This window comes from Malaclemys terrapin, chromosome 1 (assembly GCF_027887155.1).
Source record: "Malaclemys terrapin pileata isolate rMalTer1 chromosome 1, rMalTer1.hap1, whole genome shotgun sequence".
Lineage (NCBI taxonomy): Eukaryota > Metazoa > Chordata > Testudines > Emydidae > Malaclemys > Malaclemys terrapin.
In genome coordinates this window covers 82,944,269-82,960,582 of record NC_071505.1, presented here as the reverse complement: position 1 = coordinate 82,960,582, position 16,314 = coordinate 82,944,269, and the positions used below count along the sequence as shown (strand labels likewise).

The following is a 16,314-nucleotide window of genomic DNA, read 5'->3' as shown; positions in this document are numbered from 1 at the left end:
AGCCATTCTTGACTTGTTGATGTCCAACTGAACACTGCAATGCAGTGAATCAATGGAACCCTCAAGTCGAGTCCAACACCTTGGTTGCCAGTGCTATCACACATCGCTCACCATCCATTCACCATGATGCCGCAGCCCTTTGGGAATTCCAGAGGACCATGGAAAATTAAGTCTTCCCATCCACCAGGGCCTTAACATGGCAGATGCGGATACTTGCTGCACAAATGGAAAATTAAAAACTCTCCAGTGTGCGATTGTGGTCACCCAGAACAGACCATGGAACATGTAATGACTCCATGCCCGATTCACAGATACGAAGGAGACATCACAGCGATACTCTCCGCTACTCCAGACACAATTCTCTGACTTAACCATCTAAATATAAAATTATAGTTGTTGCTCTACATCAGCTATATGAAGAGGAAGTGCTCGGCTGATGTCTACAGGTAAGAGCTGGCGTCACAATAGTGTTTCCAGTGTTCCTCTCCACACATAATCAGATAGCCTTTTTCCTAGGAGCCAGTATTATCCACCATGTTCATCCCTTCCTGTAAGAGCTGCCCATCATCCCCATCTTCCCCTGCATTGCAGTGGGAGAGCAAACAAGCAGGGTGTACGGATTTGTTCTCTTACTGCTTGAAGAGGCATCTCTAATAATGTGATATAGTATTTTTATATTTACTCAATAAAAGAAATGAGAGATGAGCACATGCACAGGATCAGAACAGAGTTCGGCCTTACAACAGTTAAAAATGAATGGGAGGATGAATAATGTACGTTTTCAAAGCTATAATCAAGGTGTTGACCTCATAGTTCTGCTTAATATTCCCAGGCACTATGTCAATCTACCCCAAGGACTTTTTCAAGCTGTGTTTCATTTTCAAAGTTGAGCAGAGAAACTGACAGCATCTTTTAGTCTGTCAGCGAGCACAGCTTGCAAACTGCCTGACTTGACAGGAAACATACAACAAGGAGCATCAAGCTAGCACCATCCAGCATATCCTAATAGTGAGACACTAAGGGTAGATCCTCAGCTGGTGTGAGCTGGCTTATTTCCATTGAAGTCAGCGGAGCTATAAAACTTCACATCAGCTGAAGATCTGCCCCTAAACCGCTGAAAACATGGCTGTCCCTCTGCAAAAGGCTCTTCATTTCCTAGCAAGAACAAGGGAGGCTGTGAGAATTAGAGCACTCTCAATAATACGTTTAGTTGCATGGACCCAGGTCCGCCACAGTATTTAGGCTCCTAACTTCCACTGCTTTCAATGGAAGTTAGGAGCTTAATTATCTTTGAGGATCTGGGCCATGGAGTTTAGATATCAACAACATAGGTGTCTTGCTAAATACTGAAGATGGATACAAAACCGAAATTGGGTCTCAAATCAGGTGCCATGGTGATGAGCTAATTATAAATATCTAGATAGACTAGACTAGGATAGAGGGCAGAGAATAATTTCAGTAAGTGAACAGTTTATAAAACTGAGTGGCACATTAATTAGTGTAAAATGTACAAAAAGCCATGTTGGAGAATGACCATGTGTTAAACTCTTTTCCTCTGCACTTGCATCTTGCCCTCTTCCTGCAAAAAAAAAATATACATTTAAAAATTAAATAAAAGAAACAGTCTATTAAAGTCTGTTTTCCCTCCCATCCATTGTCTATCTTATCTATTTCGATTGTAAGATCTTTGAGGCTAGGATTTTCTCTTACCATTTGTTTGTGTTAGGCAATGTACAGTTGGGGCTCTGATCTTGGCGGCACATCTAGACACTACTGTAGGTACGTCTACACTGCAAAAAAAGGACCCTTGGCAGCAAGTCATAGTGCCTTGGTCAGCTGACACAGGCTCACACTATAGGGCTCTCACTTTAGACTAAAAATAGCAGTGTAGATGTTCCCAAGCCCCATGAGCCCAAGTCAGGTAACCCAGGCTCTGAAACATGTTGCCAATGGTCTTTTTTTTTTTTTTTTTTTTTGCAGTGTAGATACACCCAAAAATACAAATTAATAAATAACAAGTGACCTGACACATACGTTACTTGTAGACAGCACTTTCTTCTGGCTCACTACAGTGAATTCTGGAACGTAATAAATCACAGAGAAAGTATTTTATAAAGATTGACCAAAACACAAGCATATTTGCAATCTGAAAAGAAGCATTGGAAGGTATTAATTCAGCAACAAAAGGCAATGGAAGGAAACATGCCCTAGCAACTGTCTTTGTGCATAGAAATCAGTCACTCGTTTATCTTACACAAGTCAACTTCTGTAACACTGTTTGCATTGTATAGCGTAATGAGTGACATTACAACAGAGCTGTCAAGCTAAGAAGGGAAATAGTGTGAAAGTGAACTAGGACATAAAGACCCTAGGACAGAAAGAAAAATAATGGGAAAAGGAATTTCTGGTTAAATTAACCGATGACTGTGTAAATGCTTGAAGCAGTGAAAGGAACTGAGAATTGTGTTTGTGTATTTAGCAATGTTCCATAATGATCCCAGATGGAAAATGTAAATTGAAGGAAATGAAAAAAAATGTGCTCCTTCCATCAACAATGAGTGTGGGCCAAGCTCTGCATTCAGGGGAACATGGGGCCTCTAGAGAGAAACCATTGGAAGCCTATGTGTGCCTTCAACTGCAGAATCTGGCCATATCAGATTACCAGGTACTCATTACCAACTTTACCTCTCTAACCACTTTTATACCCCACTCCTAATTCCACAGTTGCTTTCCCATTGACTGTAGTATTATTGGTGATTGTAGGCCCTGTCTGCCATATTGTATAGTTCCTGCAAGCATCATGTTGGCACTAGTGTAGGCTGGGCTTTAGGTGTTCTTGTTCCTCTAGCCATTCTCCTTTCCCTCTACTTCCCCTTCACTTGTCCTTTCCCCCCTTTCATTGGCATGCATTACAATAGTTCTTTATGATAAAAATACATATCTGTGTTGTGTGCTGCTAAAACACGCTGATTTGCTGATGCTTAGTTCTCTACCTGTTTCTACTGCACGAGAGTCTTCAGACACACCAGGAATAATGTATATGCTTTGTTTACTGAGCTGAAAGTTGGATACATGTTTTTAGGTTAGCACGGGTGTAAGGGGGGTTGCTAGTAATTCCAGAGCTAGAAGCCTCTGTTTATCCACAGAACTGTACCGCACAGGAAGGACAAGCTTCTCTGCACTGCCGTCCCTGATCTGAGGGATGATCCCTAAGGGTATGTCTACACTACGGGATTAATCCGAATTTAGATAATTCGGATTTGAGAAACAGGTTGTATAAAGTCGAAATGAGTGCGGCCACACTAGCACAGTAATTCGGTGGTGTGCGTCCAAGTACCGGGGCTAGCGTCGATTTCTGCACCGTTGCACTGTGGGTAGCAATTCCATAGCTATCCCATAGTTCCCGCAGTCTCCTGCGCCCATTGGGATTGTGGGTTAAGATCCCAGTGCCTGATGGGACAAAAAACATCGTCGCAGGTGGTTCTGGGTACAGCCTCACTCCCTCCCTCCCTCCCTCCCTGCATGAAAGCAACGGACGGCAGACAACCATTTTCGCGCCTTTTTTCCTGGGTGGGTGAACACTGCAGACTCCATACCACGGCAAGCATGGAGCCCGCTGAGGTCAAGACAGCACTCATGAATATTGCAAACACCTCGCGCGTTCTTGTGGAGTTTATGCTCAGCCAGGACCAGAAAAACGAGGCGAGGAGGCAGCGGCGGCGGCAGCGCAGCGACAAGCATGATGAGGACATGGACACGGACACGGACACAGAATTCAGTGAAACCACAGGCCCCGGTGCTTTGGAGATCATGTTGTTAATGGGGCAGATTCTATCCATGGAACGCCGATTCTGGGCAAGGGAAACAAGCACAGACTGGTGGGACCGCATAGTGTTGCAGGTCTGGGACGATTCCCAGTGGCTGCGGAACTTTCGCATGCGTAAGGGCACTTTCATGGAACTTTGTGACTTGCTGTCTCCTGCCCTGAAACGCCAGAATACCAAGATGAGAGCAGCCCTCACAGTTGAGAAGCGCGTGGCGATAGCCCTGTGGAAGCTTGCAACGCCAGACAGCTACCGGTCAGTCGGGAATCAATTTGGAGTGGGCAAATCTACGGTGGGGGCTGCTGTGATGCAAGTAGCCAAAGCAATCACTCAGGTGCTGCTACGAAAGTTAGTGACTCTGGGAAATGTGCAGGCTATAGTGGATGGTTTTGCTGCAATGGGATTCCCTAACTGTGGTGGGGCAATAGACGGAACCCATATCCCTATCTTGGCACCGGAGCACCAAGCCACCGAGTACATAAACCGCAAGGGGTACTTTTCAATGGTGCTGCAAGCACTTGTGGATCACAAGGGACGTTTCACCAACATCAACGCGGGCTGGGCGGGAAGGGTTCATGACGCTCGCGTCTTCAGGAACACTACTCTGTTTAAAGGGCTGCAGCAAGGGACTTACTTTCCGGACCAGAAAATAACCGTTGGGGATGTTGAAATGCCCATAGTTATTCTTGGGGACCCAGCCTACCCCTTAATGCCATGGCTTATGAAGCCATACACAGGCAGCCTGGACAGGAGTCAGGAGCTGTTTAACTACAGGCTAAGCAAGTGCAGAATGGTGGTAGAATGTGCATTTGGCCGTTTAAAAGGTCGCTGGCGTTCATTATTGACTCGCTCTGACCTCAGCCAAAGAAATCTCCCCATTGTTATTTCTGCTTGCTGTGTGCTCCACAATCTCTGTGAAAGTAAGGGGGAGACCTTTATGGCGGGGTGGGAGGCTGAGGCAAATCGCCTGGCTGCTGATTACGCGCAGCCAGACACCAGGGCGATTAGAAGATCACACCATGAAGCGCTGTGCATCAGAGAAGCTTTGAAAACCAGTTTCATGGCTGGCCAGGCTACCGTGTGAAATATCTGTTTGTTTCTCCTTCATGAAAACCCTCCCCCTTTACTGACTGATTTTCTGTAAGGAACCCACCCTGCCCCTTCCCCCAGCTTTCTTTCAAACCAAATAAAGTCACTATCATTTAAAAATCATTTATTCTTTATTAATAGATTAGAAAAAGAGGGAGGGAACCCGGGTGGTATTTGGGAGGAGGATTGCTGGGAAGGAAAAAGCCACAAAGAAAAGGTTAAAAAAATGACAGCCTTTTGCTTGGGCTGTCTACTGGGGTGGAATGGGAAGGTGTACGGAGCCTCCCCCCCCGCGTTCTTACACGTCTGGGTGAGGAGGATACGGAACATGGGGAGGGGGGAGGGTGGAACAGGGGCTGAAGCGGCAGTCTGTTTTCCAGCAGCCGTTCCTGAACCTCCACCAGACGCCGGAGCAGCCCCAGCGTTGCATCCTTCATCCTCTGGTCTTCCTGCCGCCATCTCTCATCTCGATCGTCTCTCCTCTCCTCACGTTGGTCCCTCCTCTCCTCACGTTGGTCCCTCCTCTCCTCACGTTCACTGACTTCTTTCCTATACTTTGAAACTGTTTCCTTCCACTCATTCAGATGAGCTCTGTCACTCCTGCTGGATTGCATAATTTCAGAAAACATGTCCTCCCGCGTCTTCTTCTTACGACGCCTTATCTGTGATAACCTTCGGGATGGAGGAGGGAGGCTTGAGGAATTTGCAGCTGCTGTAGGGAGGGGAAAAAAGAGAGAATTGTTTTAAAAGCTACATTTTGCAGAACAATGCTTATACTCTTTCACGGTGACCAACACTGTTCACATTACATAGCACATGTGATTTCTGTGCAAGGTCGCATTTTGCCTCTTAATGCTGAGTGCTTGTGGCTTTGCTGCTAGAGATCACAGGTCTGGGCAACAGAATTCGGCTTGCATGCGGCCATGGTAAGCCATTGTTTTACAGCTTCTGCACCCTCCTTTCCCACATACCAAGCATAGCCTGTAGAGTGCTGCAGAAGCCTGGCCAATCTCAGCCAGTTGGGGGGGGGGCAGTGTGGGGGGGCTTGTCTGGGCCCCTTCAGGCAAGTAGAGTGCTGCGGTTTTTCTGTTAACATTCAGCAGCACCAGAAAACAAACTAACCCCCCCCCCCGCCATGAATTCTCTGGGATGATCACGGTACCCCTCCCCCCACCGCATGGCTGGTATCAGGGAAGATCCCTGCAGGCACCAAACTACCCCCCCCCCCCCGCCGCCGACCCCCCCCCTCGCCATGAATTCTCTGGGATGATCACGGTACCCTCCCCCCACCGCGTGGCTGGTAACAGGGAAGAACCCTGCTAGCCAAACGCGGAAAACTTCAGGGCCAATTTCCCATCTGCGCTTGGCTAACTGCAGGGAAGGATTTATTTTCCGCCACAGGCAAACAGCCCAGTAGGAACGGCCACCTCTGTCCCCTTAATTAAGTTCCCGTATTTCAACCAGGTTACCAGGAGTGATATCACTCTCCTGAGGATTACACAACAAGATAAAGAACGGATGTTGCTTGAATGCCAGCAAACACCGGGACCATACGCTGCTAGGCTTTGTCAGGCAATGATACCAGATTACTTGCTGCAAGCATGGCGTGGTCAAGTGTCCTACCATGGAGGAGGGAATAAGGATGCACTGCCCAGAAACCTTCTGGCAAGGCTTTCGGAGTACCTCCAGGAGAGCTTCATGGAGATGTCCCTGGAGGATTTCCGCTCCATCCCCAGACACGTTAACAGACTTTTCCAGTAGCTACAGACTTTTCCAGTAGCTGAACTGACCGCGAATGCAAAGTCAGGCAAAGTAATCATTAAAAACCGTTTGCTTTTAAAACAAGTTTTATATTTTAAAAGGTAAACTCACCTGAGGTCCCTTCCATGGGGTCAGAGTCTTGGGTACTGGCTTGGGAGGCTTGGGAGGGTACTTCAGTCAGGGTGAGAAAAAGATCCTGGCTGTTGGGGAGAATGGAGTGCTGTGTGCTCTCTGCAAGCTCATCCTCCTCCTCCTCCTCCTCTACCCCATCGGCAGAATCCTCAGGCGTCGAGACTATCCCCGACCCAGAATCCACGAACAAAGGTGGGGTAGTGGTGGCAGCCCCCCCTAGAATTGCATGCAGCTCGGCGTAGTAGCGGCATGTCCGCGGCTCTGACCCGGAGCGACCGTTTGCCTCCTTTGTTTTTTGATAGGCTTGTCTGAGCTCCTTGACCTTCACGCGGCACTGCTCAGAGTCCCTATTGTGGCCTCTCTCCATCATGCCCTTGGAAATTTTTTCAAAAGTTTTTGCATTTCGTCTTTTAGAACGAAGTTCTGCAAGCACTGAATCCTCTCCCCATACAGCGATCAGATCCAGTACCTCCCTCACGGTCCATGCTGGTGCTCTTTTTCGATTATCAGCCTGCATGGTTACCTGTGCTGATGAGGTATCTGTGGTCACCTGTGCTCTCCATGCTGGGCAAACAGGAAATGAAGTTCAAATGTTCGCGGGGCTTTTCCTGTCTACCTGGCCAGTGCATCCGAGTTCGGATTGCTGTCCAGAGCGGTCACAATGATGCACTGTGGGATAGCTCCCGGAGGCCAATACCATCGAATTGCGGCCACACTAACCCTAATTCGAATTGCTAAAATCGATTTTGGCGCTACTCCGCTCGTTGGGGTGGAGTACAGAAATCGATTTAAAGGGCCCTTTACATCGAATTAAATGGCGTCGTTGTGTGGACGGTTACAGGGTTAATTCGAATTAAAGCTGATAAATCCGAATTAAAGTCGTAGTGTAGACCAGGCCTAAGGGTGATAAGAGCCCTTAAGCCCATTCAGCCCTTGGCCTTTCAACTGAAATTGCCAATGGGGGCTAAGTAGTGCCACTTGTGTTGATGTTTTCGGTAAAGTAGATCTCAGTCCATGCCAAACTAGACAGAGCCCAGCAAACTCATTTCACTCAGGCCCCCAAACAGCCATCAGATGGTAACAGCTTCCAGTCTCCACTGCCCTGAGCTGGATTTGAAGAATGGATATTCTTATTTTGGAAAAGGGATCATGTGGGGGTGGTGGGAAAGTCTTCTGAAGATGCTCATTCAGCACAGCATGATAAGCCTTGAAAAAGGGGATTGCATGGCAATATGCCCCTGATGCCTAAAGGAAGCCCCCCAAAAAGGACTCACTGGGAGGAAATAATGGATTTACAATATGGGACAAAGTCAGGACCCAAAAGCACAATTTGAGACTTAGAAGTGGGGAGATTTCAGTGGCTATCAGGAAAGACTTGGTGTGAGATCTAGTTTAGGATCTGCCAGGAACTGATAGTGTCCGCAAATGTCAGTGGGAGTGGCACAGGTGAGTCAGGGCAGTGTGTGGTCCTACCTTTTCTATGATCTAAGATAACAAGTGAGCTCAGCAGGGCCTGGTGTTTCACGTTTAGTTCTAAGACACAAGCACAGCAGTATGTGGCCATAACAGCGTTCCATTCCCCATTCTTTTTTCTTCCTTTCTCCCTTTTCCCCATCCCACTTTCTGGCTCCTTTTCCCCCTCCCTCACCCTCATACCCTGAAAAAGGTTTCCTCCACTTGCCCGTGCAGAACAGGGCATCGAACACTTTGTCTTTGCAGTCTCACAGCTGTTCTGTTTCTGAGCAGGTGTCACTTCTGTCTGGCTGCAAACAGCTGACCAGCATTGTGACCTCTGACTCCTTCCTCCCTGAGCTGCTGTAATGTCTTGGTGGTGCTGCAGTATAGGCCAATGCTGAACTGTCACTACACAGGACCACACATCACTTGTGCTAGTGGGGCTCGTTAAACTGCAACAAGCCTCCAATAAACACACGTACTGCACTCTGATGTCACTGAACAAATCAGGCAGCAGTAGGAGTCTTGCTATAGAAGAGAAAGCTTCCATCTCTGGTTAATCAGACAGAGAAAGCACTGCCAATGCACCTCAACTCTGATCAACAATTCAGCCTTACCTCTGTTATAGCAGTTCTGGGCTGTCAAAGGCTACTAATTCTACTTCATGTGGTACTACCACTGCACCCCTCACCAACTTTCTGTTTGGAATTGTTCAGTTTACCACACAAGAGAACTATGTCTTAAAAAGAAAGTCAGCCACACGGGAGTCATGCATCTACTCTGCCACTTTGTCTCTATCTGAACAGGAATTGTGCCAATTAGACCACCTCAGGAGCTGGCTCTTATGGAGTGCTCTTCACCATAGCACCTGAAAGATCACAAAACAGTTCTCATCACTGCAGTAGAAAGGCCCTCACACTTTCTCGTAGCCCTGATAGTTTTATTCCTTAAACTAATAGGTTGAAAGCTCATTTAGAACCACGGTAAGCACAATGAGTGCAAAGAACATATCTAGTGAAGTTATTCAGAGAGCTCTTGTAAACATGACCGGTTTATCATTCTGATCACAACAGTCTCTCTTTGTTATACCTGGGTTTTATGACTGCTCACACTTTTTTGATTAGAGTCGTTTTCTCCAGAGGTCAAGTGCCATGTTATTCAGTGGTTGGCATTCTTGCTATATATACCATATTAATGGACAAGTATTGGGACACACAACCCATGCTGTTTATCTCTGCCCCTTTTCCCCTTATGTTCTGGCAGTATAATGTAACGTATTATAAGACACTGACATATACAATTCATTACAGAAAGGAGGTGCTATACTTTGGGTCCACGTGTCCTTTTCTTGGGGTCGTGTCCATGATATCTCTTTGTTGAAGTTCAAGGGTGCTTGAGCCTTCTCATTATTTGTAACTGCTGTTTTGCTCTATTGTTGTGAATTGCTGGCTGATTGTTTTGAGTTGCCACTTTTTTTTTTTCCATGGCCAATGGGCATGGGAAGAATTGCTGAACACTTAGGCTAGACTGTGGCTTTAGGCACAGCCCTGGGCAAGGTGTGGTACCTCAGGAGTATGTGCCCCAGGAGTATCGAGGAGGCATAATGTCTCAGAGACCAATGCCAGCAGCAAACCATGACACTCCCCTACAGCAGCTCAGCTGTGCTGGCTGGCAAGGAGGAGGTGTGTAACCAAGGCTGCACTCAATCCCCATCCACTCCCTGACTGCTAGATCCAGGGAGGTGAATGCTCAGACTGCCCAGGTAGGAGAGTAAGGATGTTTTTTACACCTTAGTCTCCTGTGCAGGTGTGAAGTCCAAATCACAATCTAGCCCTAAATAAGTCATCCTCATGCAGTGTGTGTTTGTAAAAGTTGGTACGCTAGCTCAACAGTGCTAACCAGCCAGAATGTGGCACCGTGGCTGCAAAAGTCCTACAGACTCATCATGCAAAGAGCCTAATCCTGATTCAGAAGACACTGTTCTTTTACCACAGCCACAGAACAGCAGTTTCCCTTAGTGGTTTCCCTTATTTCTCTCCCCCATCAAACGCATGTATCCACTGACCTTGTGGCTCCCTCTTCCCTGATAGCTGTATAAGTCACATGGGGAACTCCACTAAACATGCTCAAGGATTTCTTCGACACAAACATGGTCTAAGAGGTTAGTACAGTCTAACTGTCAAACAGCCAAAGTCTTACATAATACAGGTCTGTCTCACCTTACGCGGGGGTTCCGTTCCGCGGTCAGTGCGTAAAGTGAAAACCGCGTATAGCCAAAACCCCATTGAGTTCAATGGCGGGCGAAATCGCCCGCACTACAGGTATAGTATTAAAATTGTTGTTTTTCTCTTTTGTTTTTTTTTTGTTTTTGCCGACTGCGTAAAGTTGAAATCGTGCATGTTAAATGCGCGTAAGATGCGACAGACCTGTACTCAACAATAGAAATATCATCAAAGTGTTACATACTCAAACAAAAAAACACAGCCACCAGATCCAGGTAGGTGTAATACATTTTTCCCACTGTGCAGCTGGACATTTCTGAGACAAACAGTATTTACATAATACCTGCTTGCCCATTCCGGGTGTGTGCTAAGCAGGGGTTGTTTACAGTATGTTCAAGGCCCCTTTCTGTTTAGTTTCTTTCAGGAGTACATAATAGTCCCATGTTTACATACACATTTTTCTCCAGAATCTTTTTTTTATTGTGAGGCCCAGTTGCAAACAGTGCACTGAGAAATAAGGTTATAAAAGCACAAACAAAAGAGTTTAAGGTACCATTTTACAGCAGTAATTAAAAACACATCCAGATATTAAGCCAGATTCATCAGCACACTCTGACTGCTTTCAATTACTCCTGCAACCTAAAGCAGCCATAAATCTGGCGTAACTAGCCAGTCAAGCTGGCTTTGCAGCTGTTGTGCAATGTTGGAGCAGCACAAATCAGCCAGAGTGGACCAGTGAATCTAGCTCATTATCTTAATAGGAAGTAATCTGCGCAAGCTTGTTTGATTTATTAGCTTCTGTTCTATATCATTTTAAGTGTAGCTGGAGAAGGGGAAAAGCCAAGCAATTAGGTGGTGTTCAACTCTCATTTAGAGCAAAAATGAAACATTGAAAGATGTTTTGAGCTTGGATATCAGTCAGACATCTGAAGAAAGACTCTCATTTGAAATGCCCTAAATACTGTTTTACATTTATTTTTCTATTACTGCTCTTGGTAAATTTTTATTTAAAAATAAAACACCTCTGTTTGGTCAACTTAATTTAGATATACCTATCTCATAGAGCTGGAAGGGACCCTGAAAGGTCATTGAGTCCAGCCCCCTGCCTTCACTAGCAGGACCAAGTACTTATTTTGCCCCAGATCCCTAAGTGGCCCCCCCTCAAGGATTGAGTTCACAACCCTGAATTTAGGAGGTTAATGCTCAAACCACTGAGCTATCCCTGCCCAGATATTAGGAGGCCTTTACAAATTTCATCATGTGGAAATTAGAAAGGGGTTGCAAGCACTTTGGAAGACAGGACTAGAATTCAAAACAAGCTAGACAAACTGGAGAACTGGTCTGAAATCAACAAGATGAAATTCAATAAAGACAAATGCAAAGTACTATACATAGGAAAGAAAAATCAAATACACAACTACAAAATGAGGAATAGCTGGCTAGGTGGTAATACTGCTGAAAAGAATCTGAGGATTATAGTGGATCACAACTTGAATATGAGTCAACAATGTGATGCAGTTACACAAAAGGCCAATACCATTCTGGGGTGTATTAACAGGAGTGCTGTATGTAAAACACAGGAATCATGCTGTAATAGGCACTGGCAAGGCCTCAGCTGGAGTATTGTGCCCAATTCTGTGTGCCACACTTTAGGAAAGACGTGGACAAATTGGAGAGAATCCAGGGAGAGCAACAAAAATGATAAAAGGTTTAGAAAACCTGACCTATGAAAAAGATTTTAAAAACTAGGCATCTTTAGTCTTGAGAAATGAAGACTGAGGAGGAACCTGATAATAGTCTTCAAATCTGTTAAGGGCTGTTATCAAGAGGATGGTGATCAATTGTTCTCCATGTCCACTGAAGGTAGGACAAGAAATACTGGGTTTAATCTGCATCAAGGGAGATAAACACTCTAACAGGCTTCCAAGGGAGGTTGTGGAATCCCCATCATTGGAGATTTTTAAGAACATGTTAGACAAACATCTGTCAGGGCTGCTCTAGTTGTATTTGGTCCTACCTCAGCACAGGGGCTGGATTTGATGATCTCTCGAGGTCCCTTCCAGCCCTACATTTCTGTTATTCTAAGTGCTCCAAAAAGTATGCATTGATTACAATAGCAAAGTCCTCATTAATGTTTTTTGATAACATGGATGATTGATGAAGTTGCTTCCCATATTAAGAGATGTGCCTGCACACCTGCAACATCTTGCAGATCACCTTTGATTCATGGCCTGGTTACAACTGAGCACCACAACACATTTTCAGTTTGCAGGTATTCATGAGGCTCAAGACTCATCTAACATGTATCTGACTGCAATAGCCTTCAATGGGCCATGCTGGTATCTGAGAATAGTCATACCACAATGGTACTCTGGCCACACTCACTTTCCCTTGGTGACACTTCTAACGTGTTCCCTATGCTAGTGGCTAGAAGAGGGGTTGGTAGAGCACTGGCTTTCCATCACCTGAGGGTTCCCCTTGCGCTTGGCTTTCCAGCTGTTATGCACCACTGGAGCAGTGCAAAGCAGCCTTAAGGGCTGCAGATCTGGCCCTAAGTGTGTACCCATACTTATGGCTTTCATATAATGGTACATGATAAACTATGGGAACTCAGAGAGTACGCTACTAAAACTACTCTCTATATTAATAATCTATCTGTTTTAGGGCTTTATAGTGTCACCCATCACCATGGTATCTGTGCACCTTCAACATTAAATCAATAGCAAGAGCATCCTGAGTGGATTTCACAGCATCTCTGGCTCTTCTCCCTTGCAGATAAAAACTCTGCCTCTCTCTCTCTGTATGGTGGAAAGATTTTTTTCAAAGAGGAAGGTTCTGGAGTGTTTTCAAAAGCCAGTTAGACTCTGGCTTCACCTAATCTCCTCTGGAAGTTCATTCCATAGCCAGAGCCCCTCCACCAATAGTGCTTTGAAAATCACAAGAAGAGTTTGGGATGTTATATATTTGTATCTATGGTTGAAAGTGTAAATGCAGACTATTTACCCAATTACTAGCTTCAGACTAGTGACGCAGACACTGTGCAGGCCCTTTTCAGTTTTATCCGTTATTATTTAACTATTGCAATGGTGCCCAGAACCGGGGTCAGGACTCCATTGGACTAGGTCAATGGTTCCCAGACTTTAACAACCTGTGAACCCCTTTCACCAAAATGTCGTCCCGCGAACCCCCTTCTAAAAATGAATATTTCCAGGGATTTTCTCTTTTACCTGAGTATAAATTATAAAAGCAGTGATCTTGGAAATATAAAATGTGTTTTTATGACATGCATATTACACACTATTATTAATTATTATTTATCATTACACTATTTTTATTATATTATGAAAATGGCAACACTCTTCCAAGATCTCACTTTCGTAGCTTGTATCACACTTTGAATAAGCTTGTTATAAGACAAGGCTCCTCTGTTTCATCAAGAAGTATCAGATGTGAAACATCATGAAGGTATCTAAGAAGCCAACTCAAGAGTTCCTCTTACACAAGCATTCAGGTCTTGAGTAGTTCAGGCAAACAACACATGTTACAACAAAGCTTAAACTTGTTCTTCATAATAATTTTAAAAACAACACTAGCTGCCTATTTAATTTTAAAAACAGCAAAAAATATCCACCTCCCTTTCCATTTCTTGTAAGGAGTCTTGAAGTTTAAATCTCCTCATTGTGATAGACATGCTTGCTTTGATCTGCTTAGTTCTTGGAAATCCAGGGGCTCTGGGCTGCTGGTCCTATGGTGCCCAGAGTCCCTAGGGACAGCTCTGTCCACCATTAGGGAATTTTTTCCCGAGAACCCCCTGTAACATTTTGTGAACCCCCCAGGGGTTCACAAACCCCAGTTTGGGAACCACTGGACTAGGTGCTGAACAAACACATATAAAGACACAGTCACTGCTCCTAAAGACCTTGCAGTCTATGCTGTGAATGATCCTGGTTCTGTTTTCCTTCACTAGGTCCATGGACGGTGCATGTGTAAGCACAATACAGCAGGCCACCACTGTCAGCACTGTGCTCCACTCTACAATGACCAGCCCTGGCAGGCTGCAAATGGCAAAACTGGAGCCCCAAAAGAATGCCGATGTAAGTAACCGATTCATGAAAGTGCCTCAAGACTGTCAGCATAAATGAAATTCCTTATCACACCCCTTTCTCTGATATTTCAAAAAGGTAGCTAATAGCCAGACGACAGATGGTTGTTTTGTGAAGTAACTTACTGAGTAGAGAACTGACGTCAGCATCCACCTCGTGTTTAAACATTGGTAACTGCTCTGTTTGAAAAGCTGCTAGCATGTAAATTCTACCAAGAACATGTTAGGTATTTGCTTGGCTTTCTTGTGGAATCAAAGCACAACTACTTGAGATGTTGGGCTCCTATAGCAGGCACAGTGCAGTTAAACAGAATGTATTGGACACTGGATGAGAGGCAGAACTACAGATAAAGAGTTGGCACAGCTTTCATTGTCTGGCTTTTCAGTATAAAGTAGAATCAGCCATAACTAACAACTGTTTGTATGATACACTATAAATTAATGAAGATGTACTTTTTTTGGTGGTGGGGTTGTTGTTGGGGGGGGGGGTTGCCATTTTAAATATTGCCGGGAGATTTTAAATGTTGGTATTTAATATCCAATGTTAAAGATTAAGGGCAACATTTTTTAAAGTGTCCACTAATTTGGTGTGCATGAAGTTCTAGGTGCCTAACTTGTCACTTTTAAGGCTGGATTTCAGAGTTTCTTAGCACTCATAATTCCAAATGAAGTGAACAAGAGCTGTAGGCTCTCAGCAGCTCTGGAAGAATCAGCTCCGAAGTGTCTTACCTGGTGCCACTCAATAAATCCACAACTCTGGTCATTGCTACTATACACAGGATGTTCTCCAGGAAGGCATCAGGGCTTCTGAATGCCCTCCTGCCCCTGGTCTGAAATAGCTCAGATTTACCATCTTTCATGTTTTGCCTGGCTTTTGAAGGAGTTAGGGTAGACTGAAATACTGGCCAGTGTTTTGATGTGGTATTATTTGTATTTAGAGCTGCTCCTGGATAGAAGGGTGAGCTGACTGCAATTTATGTTTCATTTTGGAATATTCAATGATTGGGAGAATTCTCAGAGCCTGTGTATGTGTAACCCTTGTGCTTTATATTGCAATAGTTTATTTTTCAGTCCAAAGGTTCAAAGCCAAACCTTCTGTCCGTGAATCATGTTCTTCTTTCTCCCTCCCTCTCAGTCTCTCAGTTTCTCTTGTATTTATAACATTTTCTGCTGAGCTCTGGTTGGCTCATATCTCAGACAGAGATTATGTACGACCTGCCTGACCATAATGATGACTTTCTATGAAGATTTAAGAAATCTACTGAATATGCTCAGTAGCTACCACATACTTCTCTGGACATTTCTAGCTGAGTCCCTGGCTCTGCTCTCTGCATGTGTGCAGAGACACAGATATCCATTCACCTTCCCAATGCTCTCTCTTTTTTCTTTGGACTTAAAAATAAGATGTTGCTTTATATAGTATATACTTGCATTTGGGCACTCTTGTAGTGTTCTAAATTGAAAGAAAAAATAAAATAATTAAAGAATTTGATGAAAGTGTCATTCTCTAGAAGTAACAAATTTGTGAATGGTTTCAGAGGGGTAGCCGTGTTAGTCTGTATCAGCAAAAACAACGAGGAGTACTTGTGGCACCTTAGAGACTAACAAATTTATTTGGGCATAAGCTTTCGTGGGCTAAAACCCACTTCATCATAGAACTATAGAAATGTAGGGCTGGAAGGGACCTCCAGAAGTCATCAAGTCCAACCCCTGTGCTGAGGCAGGACCA

The 16,314-nt window shown here is 44.8% G+C and overlaps 1 protein-coding gene across 3 annotated transcripts in view; it reads left to right on the top strand.

The window, feature by feature from the left end:
* Positions 1-16,314, top strand: part of NTN4 (netrin 4) — a 125,843-nt gene that overhangs the window by 62,180 nt on the left and 47,349 nt on the right. For 2 of the 3 annotated variants that reach the window (XM_054028397.1, XM_054028387.1), the window contains exons 4-5: positions 2,480-2,665; positions 14,451-14,577. In XM_054028397.1, coding sequence (XP_053884372.1) covers positions 2,480-2,665; positions 14,451-14,577 — 313 coding nt within the window. The remainder of the gene's footprint in view (positions 1-2,479; positions 2,666-14,450; positions 14,578-16,314) is intronic. The other variant, XM_054028405.1, reaches the window with a different exon arrangement.